The 17,394-nt window shown below is 40.9% G+C and overlaps 1 protein-coding gene across 4 annotated transcripts in view; it reads left to right on the top strand.

Annotated features, from left to right (window-relative positions):
- vps13b (vacuolar protein sorting 13 homolog B) overlaps positions 1–17,394 on the top strand; it is a 354,534-nt gene that overhangs the window by 198,799 nt on the left and 138,341 nt on the right. For all 4 annotated transcript variants that reach the window (XR_004332501.1, XR_004332502.1, XM_032519244.1 and 1 more), the window contains exons 29-31: positions 733–984; positions 1,409–1,565; positions 2,344–2,455. Coding sequence is in view for 2 of the 4 variants with exons in the window: in XM_032519244.1 (XP_032375135.1) it covers positions 733–984; positions 1,409–1,565; positions 2,344–2,455 (521 nt within the window). In the remaining 2 variants the exon portion in view is untranslated. The remainder of the gene's footprint in view (positions 1–732; positions 985–1,408; positions 1,566–2,343; positions 2,456–17,394) is intronic.

The following is a 17,394-nucleotide window of genomic DNA, read 5'->3' as shown; positions in this document are numbered from 1 at the left end:
ACATCATGCTGTAAAGGAAAATAATCTCTATTGCTAGTCATATAACACGTAAACTCTGAGGAAAGTACTCTAAACCTACATTTTATACTTTAAGTCCACTGTTACTGGATGTTTTTGCAGACTTTGCATCATGTCTTAAACGGATTTGCCTTTCCTTTAATCATGCAACAGTTGGAGATTGTTTTCTTTTACGTAATTGCTACCTAAATCACACACAAGATTGATGTCTGGCTTTTCTGATAAATCAGAAATAATTCAGCCTCGGAATTCAGCTGCAGTCAGAATGTATGCATATCATAAAGTTGGCTGATTTAAGGATCCAATCTAATTTACTGCACAGAATAGGAATACATTTGCTCTGGAACCCTTTTTTAGCTATTAGCTTCAGCTTGGCTTTTTTAGAGTTGTATGGAAACTTATAGAGCTGTTTTTTTGGCTGAGGTTAAGTTATTTCCTTTAAAAAGATTTAAATAAAGTACTGTTGAAAGTAAAAGCAATCTGGCCCAGTTTCTTGATAAACATTTTTGTTGAGGCATTTAGTTGGAGCATTTTTGCTCTAAAGGTATTTATATTGTAAAATCTAGAGTTATGTTATTTGTTAGCCAGGCTTAACCCTCATCCAAGAAATCAGACCAAAATAACATTGAACAGATTAAGTTTTTTTTCCTGCCATTGTTCTTTTCCAATGATACCTATCATCAGTGTGATTTGTCCTATCTGACCACTGGCCAGACGGCAGCCAAGGTCCTCGAGGGCTCCCACCAGCAGCACGGCTTCCTGTCGATCACCTACACCCAGGCTGTCACCAAAAATGTCCGTCACAAACTCACCACCCGGCCGGAGCGGCCCACACGGAGTGGCGCTATCAATGATCCGCTGGCAGACAGCTCACCTCAGTACCTGAGAGAGATCCTGCTGACAGCCCAGCCCTTTGATGTGGTGATATCCTGTCCCTTATTGGCTACTGTGGCAGGGGTGTTCCAGGTACAAAAAAAATGTCTGTCAGTTCATAAAACTGTGTAGTATGTCGAAACATGAGCCATATGGAGACTCAACAACAAAACTTTCTTTCAATTTCCAGTGTGCATCAATAAACATTGACCTTGGAAGCAATTTTAGATGAATTTTGCCTTAAACTGTGAAACCTTGTAATATACAGTAGGTACTGTATATAGTCTCAGTCTAAGGAAATAAACGTTTTGAATTATTTCATGAATGATTTTAAATGAGTAGAAGAAATACATTATACACTTAAAACCCTTTGGGATAAATTAAACTGTGTACTAAAATGAGGAACAATTTTATTTTAAACTTGCACATTTCATGCAGTTTATTAGGCTACTGCGTGATTATTAAAGTATTATTAAATTATTAATGTATTTATAATTTTTGCTTGATGTGTTTTCAGGCTACGATACCAAGACGCTACAGAGAGCGCGGGAAGTCAGCAGGTCAACCAATGAGAAACCACACGCTGACCTCTCGATGTTTGCCTCTTATGTACATCAACACCAGCGTGATCAGGGTCTTCTGCCCCGGGCCACAAGACAAACATACTGCATCAGGTTAGACAACCACTTGTCGGTTTTGAATGCACACTTGTGTTTTCAAATGAAAAACAACAATGGGACAGTATTATGTCACAGGCTGTGTTTTGGATTCTGTGGTGCCTGTATGAAAGTCCCTGCCAGGGCCAACCAGACATAGCAGAGCCGCCACAATAAACATTTGCTAAGAGAAATACTTGAGGTTCTGAAGAACCAACCACAGTTATACACACACATACACTCCTACAGAATATATAATTATTCTCAGAATGTCATAGATGGAGGCTTGTTTTGTCTGCTCATAGTAATGACTAATGGTGGTAAGGGTGTGTGTGTGCGTGTGTGTTTGTGTGTGCTGTCTTCATGTACCACAGTATTTGCATGTGTATATCATGTGTATTTACATTTGTTTAAAGGTATAATATGCAGGATTTTACCAAATCACAATTTAAAATAATCCCTGTCAATCATCACTTATGACCAACTACAAGTGTGTGGCGGTGTCTTCATCTGCAGTGACCATACCCTCTGCCTGTATTTTCTCTTTTCTGTATCTTCTCTGGCTTATTGAGCCAAGGAAGAGGGGCCAACTTTGAACACTGTGCGTTTAAAAACAGTTAGCGATACATCATACATATTATACCTTTATATATGTTTACAGTGTATATACCGTAAATAGCACTATTGCCCAAAGGGAAATTTGCTTTGAGCACAGTAAAGTGTATCTTCTCTTTTATGTGCATATGTTCCTCCATATTTAGTGTGTTGCATTTTGTGTCTGTGTGTGTCCCACTAGATTCCCAGGTGAAAAAAGAAGACACCCTGGTCTTAAAGCTGGGTTCCCTCAGCATGGCTCCTCAGGCTGATAACCCCCTGACCCGCACTGTGCTGCGAAAAGACATCTATCAGTAAGACAAACTCTCTTCTCACTACAACCTCTCTGCTAAATTGACATTATGTGCAGAAAAATCAAACATCTTCCCCAATTCCAAATAACATCCCATAAACAGCATCTTGATTAAAAAAAAGTCTTCAATCATTTGCTGCTATTTTCTCTTCTCTTCTGTTTGCACATAATGTATATTTATCCTCAGTTTCTCCACCTCAAGATGATGTGCAATATATGTATCACTGAGTTACCTCACAGTCTTTTTTTTTTTTAAACATATTTTAACTTTTGTTATAAAATCATCTCTCACAGCTTTACCACATTTGTCTTTTAAACAAACACTGCTGGTTGTATTATTTTGCCACATAACTATGCTATTTGACCACAGTTCATCAACGGTTCCAATAAAATTTGTCCGATTTCAAGTCACACTCCATATATCCTGGGGGGGGGATACTCCTCATGATGCTTGCTGTCTCATGGAATAATTTTAGGGTACACAGTGAGTGACAGCGCCACATAGTGGTAAGCTGCCCCAGCAAGAACCGAACAGCAGTGAGTGACACCTTGGGGGTCTGCCGGGCCCTCCAGCTGAAACACAAGACTGTTGACACAAGCCCCCCGTGCCATGTGGATCAAAGCAACTAGGCAGGGAAAATCTGGACTTCTGAAGGAAATAGCTCCGCGCAAAACACATTTCCCTGCTATAGGCAGCTAAAAGAATCTGGATTGTGTCATAGCTGCTTCAAAACCGCAGCCACACAGCTTGTGTGTGTGTGTGTGTGTGTGTGTGTGTGTGTGTGTGTGTGTGTGTGTGTGTGTGTGTGTGTGTGTGTGTGTGTGTGTGTGTGTGTGTGTGTGTGTGTGTGTGAGAGCAGTTGTGTGAATGGGCAGATATAGAGCTGGCTAACACATGTAATGAGCGAGATAAAAGTGGTGCCAAATGCTTTGTGCAGCTGCAAGAGAGATTTGGGCTGACACAAGACTTGAAGTGGAGGAGGAAAAAAAAAAGAAGGTGGACAACAAAAGGAGAGGAGAGGCCACTTTAGGTTTCATTGCTGCCTTCAGTTGGTGGAAGTGTCATATGCTGGGTTATTACATGGAGCAGGGAGTCAGCGGGGGTCTAGGCCTTTGGCCATGCCTGACAATCTGTAACCATCAAGGCAAGATAGAGAGGAATACCACACTATCCAACTTTGTCCAAATTTCTTCCAGAGTACCCACGCCATCTCCCTCCCAGTCTCTAATTTACTTGTCTGATGTATTGGAGCAAAGATTGTATTGATCAGTAACCATAGCTACTGTTTTGCAGAGACTTTTGGGGGTACTTTTTTTTATCCCCACTAGTTCTACACACAGTACTGTGCTAAAATGTTTGTGTTTTTGTACAAGTTAGTACAACTAATGGATAGTAACTACTCTGTTTCCATGGAAACTGTGCCTAGATTTATTTTTGTTGACATGTCGGCCATGTTGTTATCATGTCAGATGATAAATAATGATCTTGTGGGCATGGAAAATAATCTGGAGTTTTTCTCAGACTTTAGCCCCAAAAACCAGTTAGACCAGCCATGCAATTTTACCCCATATTGACCCGTAATGTTCTGCCTGTGGTAGTTAGTGGCTCTGTGGCTGTGGTGCCCACATCTGCTCATAGACATGGATTGCCTCGCACAACGCTCCACCCTGGCCTGAACACACACACACACACACACACACACACACGCTACCATGTTGCTCCGCTGCGCTGTGGAGATAGGTCTAGCAAAGCGGGACTAGCATGTAGCCCTCCACACACAGTTATTTAATATACACAGTCCACACATGTACTTACAAACACAATAAGTTGCCTACACTCAGTCGTGCATTCACACCAAAATGTGCAATTAACACCACCACATACTGTACCTATGAATACAAAAAATACACATATACGTACTTTGTCACAAACCGTAGCAGCAGGCATGGCCATGTGTACAAACACACCCAAATTCACTCACCCCCTTAACCTCTACACACAGAAGCCAAGAGTCACCACTTCCCTCTCTGCAGTGAAACCCAGGAATTATGTCGAACCACTCTCTGTGTTCATTCTTCCATTTTTAACCATGCATTATCCTCACCACCTTCCCTGTTCACATCTGCCCTCCAATTTAGGATGATCACACTTCTGAGTCACATGATTGATAACCCTGAGATCAGGGACTTGTTGACATACCATTACCAGGCACTGTTATATGCTTTATCAGTGCTGAATTTGACTCTGTATGCTCCCCCAAGTTGTATAGAAAAAGTCAAAGTGAGAGTCTGTAATCATCCAAACCAATGTGTGTTTACAATCCTTTACAAATTGTGGCTATAGGAAAAAATATGTCTGTGAGTGCCAGTAGCCATTTGCTACAATTCTGTTTAAAGCCCACCACTAATTACATCCGTTATCATAATTGAATGACTGCTCAAAGCAGCCATGCTGTTATTGTCTACTGTACATGAAGTGATTGCCTCACAATGTCTAAAACCAGGATTTACTGTAATGCCACCTTGTGAGAGAAGACGAGAGTCAAGGCTAAAAGAGCGAGTGTATGTAAACATCCTGACAGAGCATGTATTGATACGGTTTAACTGACACTGTTTCTGACCCACTTCAAAGCTCCCCAGCTTCCCTTTCAGCCTCAACATTTTTAAAGTACAGTGTGTGTTTATCATTTGGAGTAGATATATTTCTTCAAAGAAGGTCAAATAAACCTGTTTGACTGTAAAGCTGTAGAGCTAAATTGATATCCACCACCAGGTTCATTTGGTAACCATTAATACTATTTCATTTGATCTTGTGATTTTGGATGTTGTTTCCCTGAAAGACTAGGTCCCCAGCAGCCTCTTTCACTAAGCAGGAATTATGACACAGAGCTGCAGGCTTCCCCTCTTTTTCCCTCTCCATCTTCAGCTACAAGGCCGCTGTCAATTTAGACAGCTGAAATCATTTTCCCGTCTTGAAAAATTGGGCTTTTTCAAAGTACGTTAGCACCGGCCCAGGGAATGTCCAGCATGCATTCAGCCCTGACTTTCTTGTGGTTGGGCCCTCTGTAAAATCTCACAGATCTTTTCACTCCCCACTCATATTTTCTCTCATTCTCTCTCATTTCTCCTTTTTCCAATGAAATTCTTTTCACTGATGGAACACTTAATTGAAAGCTTCTTGTATGCTGGGGTAAACGAGGAGCACTCTTTCAAGTACCATGTGGAGATTTAGTGTCCGTTTTTTAAAGGCAGAGAGATGCATGTTAAAATGTCTAGATGTGAGGGTTCAAACTTTACATCAGTTTGCTAATCTCTGTCCCAAATTTTGATCTTTTCCAAGTTAAGTAACTTTTTATCACATGACATACATATTTATTGAAAAGATTTAACTATCTTTGAAATAACTGATGATGAGCAAATGGCATTGAAAATTACTTTAATGACATCTAATAGTTTTGGTTGCCTCGGTAAATTTGAAGTTAAAGATTTTTATAAAACTTAAAAACAAAGAGAATATATAAATACATTAAATATCTGTATATCTAATGCAACCAAACCTCCAACATATGTACATATTGTATTATCTAAACAATGAAAAGGATTTTTTTTACAAAAGTTTAAATGATAAAAGGTTAACTTGACTTTCTTGCATGTGTGTGTGTCCCTCAACTCTGCGTGCTTGTGTGCGTGTCTTAAAATACCCTGCACATTTCCCGACATCCCCACACCTAGATGACACAGCTTTAGATTCCGTCACATGCTCAGTTACCTCATGGTGAGACTGAGGGTGCATCCCGCTGCTGCAAAATATGTTTTTTTGTTTTGAGTAGTGCACATGCCTCTGTTTCTATGGTAACGGCAGACACGGCTGCTGTGTCAGTGGAGTTGCAGAGCCAAGTCAACATGATGTGGCTGTATCAATGGACTATGTCTTTTTCACTCCCTCCTCTTGTTTCTTTTTTTCATGCACTTTCCAAAGTTTGTCTGTTCTTACTCCCTACTTTCTTTTTCTGGTGTTTATAACCGGGATGGGAGAAAACATGTTCTGGTTTATTGGCATTTTTTTTAAAACCAATCACAATCGTCTTGTGCGGCGTCTTGTGCCGCAAAGAGCAACAGTGTCTCTGCAAAAAAGTCTCGGGGAGGAACTGGTTTTGGTGGAACATGTGTACGTTCAAAAGTTGTTATAGTCGTGCAACAGAAAACTCAGATTGGACAGATAGTCTAGCTAGCTGTCAGGATTTACCCTGCAGAGATCTGAGGAGCAGGTAACCATAGTCCTCAGAAATCCACAAGAGTTTAGAATGCCAACACATAAAGCGGTAGGTGACGGAAAACCGATAAGGGAAATCCAGCGGAATCCTGGAAGTGGAACGTCGCCGATATAGACTTAGGCTACTGTAACTAGTAGTTACAGTACACAGTACAGTTACACTGCGGCCTCTCTGATCTTCTGTGCGCTGACTGTGCTCCGGTTGTGCAGGTGTGGAAGAGCCTGATTAATACTTGTTTACAGTACCCATCTCTCAATAAAATCATTGTTTTTATTCATTGCGTTACACTGATGTTAATATAGTTACTATTTTTTTTCTGTTCATGTTTGACCCTTCTCCAATGTTGTCATTTTCTCCTCTCTTTTTGCCCATGCAGGCTTTTTTCTTTTTGGCTGCAGTGTATGTATAAAATAATATAGTATGTATAACTAAATAGCTCTTTTTTCATACATCCATACATTCCTTTTCACACCTTTGGCTGTCACTTTTACCTTCCGTGTCTCTTTTTCAATTTTTTTGTGTTTTATGTTTTTCCTGTCTTGCTTTTCCTCTCCGTCGCTCTAGTGTTGGTTAGACTGGTCCCCGTCCCAGCAAACTGTGGTCAGTACAGTAAGCCGCTTATTGCTGTTGAATGGCTGCCTGGTTGAGCCCACAGATATGTCCTAATAAGTGGTTGTGATGGGGATCTCCCCCTCCGCAGATAAACACAGCCCACTGAAGCCAGGACCCTGCCTGTTACCAATAAAAACTCCCTGGCACTAAGTTATATGCACCCTTCTCCTCTGGTAACATCCTTGTATTGGGTGTGTATGTGTGGATACATGGATATACTGGGGGTGAAAATGGGACTGAAATAGATGCTACAATGAATAGGTGCGGATGCGGGGAGGGGGCCATAGACAATTCCTTTCTAAAGGGCCCAGAATGTTGTGCTATACCCTCTACCTGACAGTAAGAGATTGACTTAGTCAGAAGCTTATGGCAGAGCAGTTGTATTTCTGTTTGACTTCTAAATTAATCCATGTTTTACAATATTCATTAACTAGATCAATTGGTTTATCTAGTATTTCTACTGCATTGACTACCTAACTATACCTCGACTTTCACATTATAACATTTTGGGTACTCAGTTCCTGGCATACTTCAAAACCTACAAGTTAATATGAACTAACTATAAGTTAACTACGCAATTTACAATTGTGGTTAATTGTCACTCTGTAGCTAACATGGTATTTGTGAGAACTGTCATTACACTCTAGATTTCGAAGTGGCTTTTCATATACAACTTAATTACAGTAATATATCCAGAAAGATAACTGGAAAGAATTCAATCAAACTAAGTGGGCTTGGTTACTTGGACACTCAGCTGTACTGAATATATTATAATGTATTTTTAATGTATAGATTAGATCCTGTCTGCTACTGTAATCAATGTTGTTAGATTTCACGGTTTATTCATTCAGTAGTAGCAGAAGTAATACTTTTACTGCCTCTTTTGAGGCTGTAGGAGTAAAAGGCAAAGTGTGGAATAAAACTGCTCATAGGCCCTCAGCACATCAGCTCTGTTCAAAGGTGCAGACCTGTCACAGCATCAGCAGTCACCTCAGTAAATTCACCACCCGTCACTGGAGTTTGCATACTGCTGCTGTGCTAGTAGTAGGATTAGGAGACCCTGTGAGTTTTATGCATTCTAATCTCTTGTCCTCACATTGGGGCAAAACACTGAATGATCCTCTCAGGCGTCTGTATGACAGCTGCGGCTCTCCTACTTTCTTTTCTTTTCATTTTTTTTTTTCCTCTCAGCTGGTCTCCTTCTTTCTTGTCTTCCTCCTCATCTTTCTTTTCCTCATAAAACCCAGAGTTCCCAGCAAATGATTCATTAGATGCTTCAGTGCACACTTGCCTCATCACTCACTTTAGTTGGCTGCCAAGTGCCCCATTTCCCCGTTTGTTTACACCAGCAAAAAGTGCGCTGGCTTTGCTTCGCTGACGCAGCGGAGGAGAGAAGCTGCTCAGGCCACACACAGTGACACTCAGGACCTACACTTATATACACTGATTTAGGAGTTGCTTTAAAAACTTCCCTGGCTGCTGAGCAGGTTTAATGATAAACTCCTTTCCGAGGCAATGGTGGTAATGATCGTAATATCTGTATCACCACCTTAAAAAAAAAAGAATGCGTTAGGATGATCTTTTAAAGCTGCCAATGCAGAGCAGCTTGAATGATGAAAAGTTTTGTAATAGTAGTGCTGAAAGGAGATACATTGTAAAACTCCTTAATTTATCCCTGTTGGTGTTTTACATTGCTACTCACTGCTTTGAGTATGCAGAGTAGCATTTTAGAACAGTAAAAGTGGTGTCTGTGGGGATTACCCAGCCAGACATTTATCCCTTTATCTATTTTGGTCTCTACTTTTAGGCTTTAAAAATATAATCAGAGGATCTAAATTCTCAACTCTACACTCTTGCTATTCTAAATTGTATCTTTTGTGAAAATATGCCAGTGTGTCATTATCACAGAACTGTGGACAAAACCAAACCAACTTAGTAAATCTCTTTAATTGCATTGGTGCTTGTTTGGCTAACTAGCTGTTCTGATCTTCTAGTTGCTTCATGTGAGTATATTGACTTAAATATATGTTATTACAGCAATTCCTTTTGATACTACACACTTGTCTTATTGTGTTAAAAATGCAAATGTCCAGTTATCATCATGTAATTCAGTAGTAAAAAGCTTTTAGGGCGGAAAAGGGGGAAATGGTACTGAGCCGTGAGAGTTTGTTGAACCTGAGCCAGCCAACAGAGAAGTCCTATAGTAGACCCACTCAGCAGTCAAAGAGATTTGAAGTGGCTAATAGTGCAACATATTTCATCAACAAGAATGGCTCTGAGGGCTCCTGAGGCCGGGGCTTCATTCCTGTTGGGCTCATTTTGGGACGGGGCGTCTGAGGAAAGAGACAAGAGAGGATTAGAGTTAGACCTGTCTTGGTGAACTGTAAGTCATTTAGCTCCATTTGTTTCTCTCCCTTTTTTTTTAAACCTATTTTCTACTCCCTCACTTTGGATGTACACCCATGTTTTCCTTCTCTTCTACAGAGAAAGAAGATAAAATAAGCAAGGATTGGCGGGTCAGCCAGAATAAACATTGTTTTTTGTCAGTCCAGCAAATGAAACACCTGGTGCTGGTAAACGCAGAGGACATATTTCACATTGCCTTGACACTCAGGATTAATGCAACATCAAATTGTTTTAAGAATGGGGACAGCTGCTACCCAGAGTGAATCATACGCCCCCTTTTATTAAAGTTTGCCCAAGAATTTATGTTTTGAATCCGACAGGATAGGCTTCGCAGAGCCGACAGATGAGACTGGGAGTGGGCTTGGTGGGGCTCATGTTGAAAAGACAACGTGTCATAATGTGAACAGGAAGTTTAGACACGAAATACTACTGTGGCTTTGAGGTGGAATATTTCCCTTTTCACTTTTTTTTTCTTCTTTCGATGAAGTAATATTTGTCGTTCTTTTCAGTGGGAACCAGTGTGACAGATTTCTCTGTCTCCCACATAATACAGGGAACATATCGTATGGCATGCAAGCTGATTTCCTGGAAGGCTCGAACAATGCCATTTTCCTCTTCAGCAATGAGAGAGTGGGAGAGAGAAAGAGAGACTTTGTGTTTGTGGAGCTTATGTCTCGAGAGAAGAACAGAGGAAACCAGATGAACGTTAGTGGATTTGATCTTTAAACTGTGAACCAGAGTACCTAACCGCTGTGTTCAATCAAGGCAACCACTCGGTATAAGGCCATCAGTCTTTTTAAGGGTGTACTCCATGCTGCCGGCCAGCCGTCCCTCTTTCTGTCTGACAAGAGGCCCCCGAACAGACTAATAAGTAAAGTTTATATGGATACTGAATAAAATCAGTGATTTATAGCTGTATCTATTTACCTATATATCATATTATATCTTTATCATCTCTCTTTCTGTCCCTCTAATTCCACTTATCCATCATTGGAGAGATTTTGACCGCAGCTCTACACTTTGTGTTTAGCCGGCAGTGTCTTGTGCTGTATATGAGTAGGGAGTCATATACACTGTCTTGTGTGCTGTGTTGTGGTGTCTGCTGACTTCTGTGTACAGCCTGTGGTTCATTCCATAAATATCTGTGGCCTCTGTGATGTTATTCTCAGGCCCTCTGCTCTGTGAGAAGATTGCACCACAACACTTGTATTTCTCAGCCTGCAGTTAGCGGTTTAGGGGGATTAGGAGGGAGAAAACCCCAGCTTGGGCTCTGCGTTGCATTTTATGGCCATTTTTATGCATATGATTCCGATGTAATGTGCAGAGAAGAGAGAGAGAAGGGGGTATTAGGACTCACCACAGGGGAATCAAACAAGTTAACCACCACTTATTTTCCCTCTCTTTTCTGGCAGTAAGTGGAGGGGCTATTGGGAAGGCCATGTTGACTAGTTTGTCCTTGGGTCCATTTGGTCCAACACTTTGATCCAGCCTGAAATATTTTAATTACTTTTGGATATCCATGATATTTGGTATGGACATCTATGGTTCAAAGATGGTCAGTTCTAGTCATTTTGAGAATATCTAGATTTTTCCTGTGGTGGCACCATCAGGTCAAAGAGACTGTCTAATTAGTCATAATTAGTGTTACAAAGTGTTACATGGATCTCTGTTAAACTGCTGTGGATAATCACGGTCCTCAGAGGATGAATTTTAATGATTATTATCACCTCCTCTGGTCAAATTCATAATGCTTTATACAAGAAATCTGAAAATAGGCAAATGCCCTGACATTAACTGACAAAAATCATCTTCTTCAAATGATGAACCCTTTCAATTCATTGAACAGGTCAACATTTCATGTTGCATCACCCATCACTTTACCTTTTTATTTAAATATATGATAAGATCTCTAAATGTAATGAGTGGATAACCATGTGTGAGGAGCAGCACCTACAGGGTGAAAAATACCTACTATGCACATTTTCATTCTAATCGGAAGATGAACCCTTTTCATTTTGGTAACAGCCATGGCCTTCCTCTACCTACCTATCACATGCGAGCAGACCAATTGACCTCATTAACCCTGAACGTGCAGTGTAGTTTCCCCTTTCACATATCAGTCCTTTTGATGCAAAACCGAAACACACACAGTATAGATCGCACCCCCCCCCCCCACCCACCCCTTTTAACATCTGTCTGTGGGCTGCTGTGAAAGCGTTCTGCATTTGTTGTTTGATGGCACTCAAGGTGACAGACCTTAATTCAGAGCTTCCCGGAAACCGCTCTTGTGTTTAGGCATACTGCTGTCAGTCAGGTCGGGATGCATGCTGACAGAGGCAAGAGGGATCACCCCTCGCTGTCCTGCACTCATAAAAGGGCCTGATCCAGGGGTTGACCGCCTTGCCAAGGGCCTCATTTTATGTGTGTGTGTGTGTGTGTGTGTGTGTGTGTGTGTGTGTGTGTGTGTGTGTGTGTTTTGTGGGTGGTTGTGTGTGTGTGTGTGTGTGTGTGTGTGTGTGTGTGTGTGTGTGTGTCTGTGTGTGTGTGTGTAAATGGTTCATCCTGAAGCAGGATACAAAGAGTTCTAAGAATACACCCATACTGCCAACATAGGAAGCTCTGTGCTCCGATGCAGCATGCGATACACACATTCTACCCGTGTTACCCTGTCAAAGTCTGATGTGTGTGTTGTGCATGCATGAAATTGTAGCATATGTTTTGTGTATGTGTCCATGTGTGTAGTCAAACCCCAGCCTTGTGCATTATTGTGTTTTAGTTCCTTTTCACTCGGCTCATGACATGTTGATGTTCTGGCATCCTGTGTGGTTGGTTTGAAGCTGTCATTGTACCGACAGGGACACTCTGACTGGCCAGTCACACAGCAGTAGCGGAGGCCAGGTGGACTGTCGGGGGAATTCAGGAATACCGTATTGATAGTCACTGTGTCTCTACTTTGTCTAGTTTGTTTTCATAGGATTTACATAGAAATAGCTGAACTTGAGCCATGTGTCGATATGCACAGCAAGATCTGCAACAGAGGGAGAGTTTAATAAAAGGAGATCACATATCACACCAATTATATCCTCACTTCACTGGCTTGCTATTCAATTTCACATTGATTTTAAAGTACTGGTGGTAACTATAAGATCCCTGCATTACTCCCCTGTCTATCACTGACTTCTTCCAAGCTTTTATGCCAAATTAGGCTCTTAGATCATCTGATCTAAATTTTCTGGATGTCCCTCACCCACTATAAAACTTGAGGTGATTTGGCTTATAATATTGGGAACACTTTCCCCTTATCATTGAGATGCCTGTACTCCCATGATGCTTTTATGAAACATAGCTTATCTGAGTAACAAATAACTTTTGTTCTGCTGCAATTTTAATCTTGTCAGCCCTGTGTTGTGTTGCAATCTGTCTTTTTGTATTGCTTGTATTGTTTAATTGTTTTAAATGTTAAGCACTTTGGGATTTTGGACCTGTGAAAGGTGCTAAACAAACCTTACTTACTTTTCGGCAACTTTTTTTCTCAGAGCAGTAATGCTTTGTGTGTAGTTACAATATAGTGCTGTTACAGTTGTCAACAGTTTAGTTCTTCTGCAAGTTACATTGAATAGTTACATCAATTCACCATCATGAATATGGTAGTGTGTTTTTCTATTGTCATTTTTTTCAGAAGCATGAGCAACCTTGATGTTGAGTTTTGGTGTGTATACATATATATATACACACAACTCTTTGTGTAATCTGTGTGTATTTCCGGAGGAATGTACCCATATATTTGTGTGTGTGTGTGGTCAATAGTTTCCTGCCAAGCAGCAGTTATCAGTAGGCTACTCAGTAGAACATCAGACCAAAGCAGAGGCAATTGGAGAATTGAGTCAAAGTACGAAAGAGGAAAAAAAACAGAAAGAAGTCAACCTCAAGAAAGAAGGAATGTGCAGATGCTTTCAAATGTCCATGTGTGAAGCCACAAGCTCTTCTGTGGCTCTGGGAAGCCAATGTGAAACCAGTGGCGTAATTGCCTAATGCTTGTGTAATAAGAGGCACATTACAACCCCAGGAGGCCCAACCAGGCTTGAAATAACCAGTGGCTGGCACTAAAGTAGGCTCAGAACTATCTTCCTCCTCCTGGTCTTTACCAGTTGTTTTTACTCAATCCTGCTAAATATCAAATAGCTTACAGTATTTGATGTGCAGTATATTATGAACTCTAATATGTTTTCATTAGTCTCTCTACATCCATATGTTTGGTCTTGTTCCGCCACTTTTTTATCTTCTTGCTTAACTCTAAACTCTGATCTTAACTAATTCTTCCTTAATAAACAAATGTGTGGAACTTGAATATACTCTTCTGTGTGTTTGCAGTCTTGAGGTAGGCACTTCTTAACAATCCCTATTAATGCATCAGTATTAGTAGTAGTAGTTAAATGCATTTGTACTGTAACAGTGTCTATATAGTTTTTGTTCCACACTCCAGTTCTATCTCAGTCCATAATTTTCAAGATTATATTTGATTAGATTAAACTTTATTGTCATTTAGCAGAGTACAGGTACAGAGCCAATAAAATGCAGTTAACATCCAACCAGAAGTGCAAAAGAGGCATTAAATACCAAAGTGCAGGTTGAGTACAGTATATTGTGCAGTCATGTAGACGATATGGATTAATTATGTACAACGGTGTATAGTTAGATAAGTACAGGTTTTCCAGATCCTGTCTACAGTGACAGATAAGGGGGATAGAGGGTTATGTACAGAGTATAAATAGACATTGAATTGTTCAGTATTTAGAATAAATGTATACCATAAATGAACCAAATGTAAAATGTAACCGAAAATGTTTCCCTTTCCTGTGTGTTACACTTTAAGAGACTATTAAGTTATTTTTTATGTGCACTAAAAGGTATTATGTTTTGTAGACATTCCAAATCAAACACAGTAGTTTACTTGGCCAAGGTTGGCATGGAGAAAAAGACTCCACACAGTAAGGCTGGCAGGTGTGTGTGTGTGTGTGTGTGTGTGTGTGTGTGTGTGTGTGTGTGTGTGTGTGTGTGTGTGTGTGTGTGTGTGTGTGTGTGTGTGTGTGTGTGTGTGAGAATGTCAGTCATGTTACTTCAGCTGCAGGTTTGAGAGAACCACAGAGGGAAATGTGAAGCCACCATGTAGACAACTACTGCGGTGGTCCCCTTTCTTCTCTCCATAACTTACCCCACACACACAAACGCATGCACACACATATATACACACACAAAAAAGCCCTCCAATCAGCACCCCACCCCTGTCACTTTATCATCGCACGCATGCAGGACTTTAGTTACGCACATGTAACCGGGGCAAAAATTATTAACTTGAGCAAGTATGCTTTGCTCCATATATTTATGCTGAAATGAAATGTCCAACTGTTGGCAAGACTTCCATCCATTCCTCAGTAATGACGAGGAGCCAGTGTTTAAAGCATCATTGTTCCCCCCCTTGATATTTTTCCATCTCCTCTTCTAATAACTGAGAAGGCATTTGAAGGGCTTTGAAAGGAGTTTTTTTTAAGGCCTCACATTATGTGTAGCCTGGTAATGGACTGATGTTATTAGCATTTTAAAGCCACATGAGAGTAGTTTTTCTAAGGAGCAGAAGGCTGGTTTGAAGGCTGAGGGAGCGATCCAGCTGACAGACACATGTTGGACAGACAGCACAGCGAGACAAGGCTCACACATCACAACCTGACATGTCAGACTCTCGAGAAGCACACAAACATTCTCACACACACCATATTGCACACTCTCAGCAAACTGCATTTGTACAGACTTGTGCACATCAAGCACATCCCACAAGTGTTTTCAACCAAACATGAACATCACTGTGTTGTCTGTTGTTTCTGTGAGACATACACAGTAGAATTGCAAGTATTTAACCTGCTTATCTGTCCATGGTTGAACCTGTCACTACTCTTTGTCACCTTCCTTCTCTGTCACCAACGCAGCGTATTCTATTTAAGCCACACAAAGATAACTAAGAACATTAGGGAGCTGATGTATAGAATTTCAGGTTATTATTTTTACTTTTTGAAAGACTTGGGATGGGATACAGATGGGAATGAGCATATATTTGCAAAATGATAGTTTGGAGAATAGATTTAATAGTTTTCCCCCAGTAGTATACTCCATCATTAAGCCCTTTTGAAATAAAATGCTCTACTCTCTCCAGTAAGCTTTCTGCCCTTAATTAATTCTTCCTTCTCTCCACCAGACCCCAACCGGCCTACTTAAACTTCATGCCTGCTCTGTATTACTCCCCAGTCTATACATGGTTCAGTCTCCATGTATCCTACAATCCATCTCTCTTATTCCCCTACACCCAGCCTAGTAGTGCCAAGTCATCTCACAGGATTGTGTAGAGGTTTTCCTACCTTCCCCTTCTCCGTACTCTCTCACTTCTTCCCTGCCCTGTCTTTTAATCTCCTTCTTTTCTGCAGGATGTTGCTGAACATTTGCTACATTTGCCCTCTTCTGTTCTTCACCTCCCACTTTATTTGGTCTCCTCGTTGCTCCCTCTCTTCAGTTTCTCTCCGGTCAGCTCACAGGATGCTGTGGAACATTTCCTGCCACAAGGGCTACAGGAAAGAAGCCGAGTACAGCCCTGTTTGATGTGCCATCTCCTCTAATTCTTTACACCTGGACTACTCACTGTACAGAATTTCTACTCAACAGAAGTTCTCTCATTCTCCCCTTTCTTTCCTTCTTTCCGTCCTTCCTACAGTGTCCTTCACTTGATTTCTCAATCTCTCCCTGCAGCCTCTTGCTTCACAACATTCTTCTTTTCAACAAGCTTTAAAGGGGGTAGAAACTCCTTCCCACAGAGGCACAGGGGGCTTGACGTGTTAGTATCTTGTCTTTTGTCATCTATTTATTCCTTTTTAATAAAAACAAGGCCCACTCCGGTCTCCAGCTCAGTGCAGACACTCCTGAAGCTCTGTTTTGCATGTTTTAGATTTTTAACTCCCCTCCTGCTACTTCCTTTATTAGTTTGTCCCTTTTTTCTATCCATTTTGTTCTCTTTGTTTTTTCCCCTGACAAATGTTCACAGAGCCTGCAGCTGTTTTGATTTTGGCATGGTGGTCAGAAGTTTTGGCATTGTGTTGTTTGAATGCCATATTTTCACAGCACTGCCTGTTTAGAGTTGTGGTTTGTCAGGAGCCTGGCCCGCAGGGGCCACTTCCTCCTCACTGTTCTGGAGTCACTGTACCAAAACACTGACTGGCAAAAGAGGAGAGGGGAGAAAACAGAATAAGATGTTGTGAGAGGGACGATACTAAAAAGAAGAAGAGAACATTATCGCGGAGGTAATTATAGAAAGATGATGTATAGAACTATTTATGGAGGTTTACTTCCCTCTTTTAATTTCTCCATTTCTCCAGCATGTTGGCATATCACATTAGGAAAAGAAGAGGTGTAAACAATTAATAATGACTCACTGTTGCACGCCTAAATAGATAGGAGCCATCGTTAATGTCATCAGGAACACCTGTGTGTTCTTTCTACAAAGTCTAGTGTCTGTTAAGATATTGTCAGACTAGTAGCTAAGTTTTATTCATCTCAGTCTATTGACTTCCCCCCTTGGCTTCCACTGCATTTGTGCTACATTTAAAAA

The sequence above is a fragment of the Etheostoma spectabile genome, chromosome 6 (genome assembly GCF_008692095.1).
Source record: "Etheostoma spectabile isolate EspeVRDwgs_2016 chromosome 6, UIUC_Espe_1.0, whole genome shotgun sequence".
NCBI lineage: Eukaryota > Metazoa > Chordata > Actinopteri > Perciformes > Percidae > Etheostoma > Etheostoma spectabile.
The sequence above is the reverse complement of the archived record's forward strand: the minus strand, read 5'-3'. Positions and strand labels throughout refer to the sequence as shown.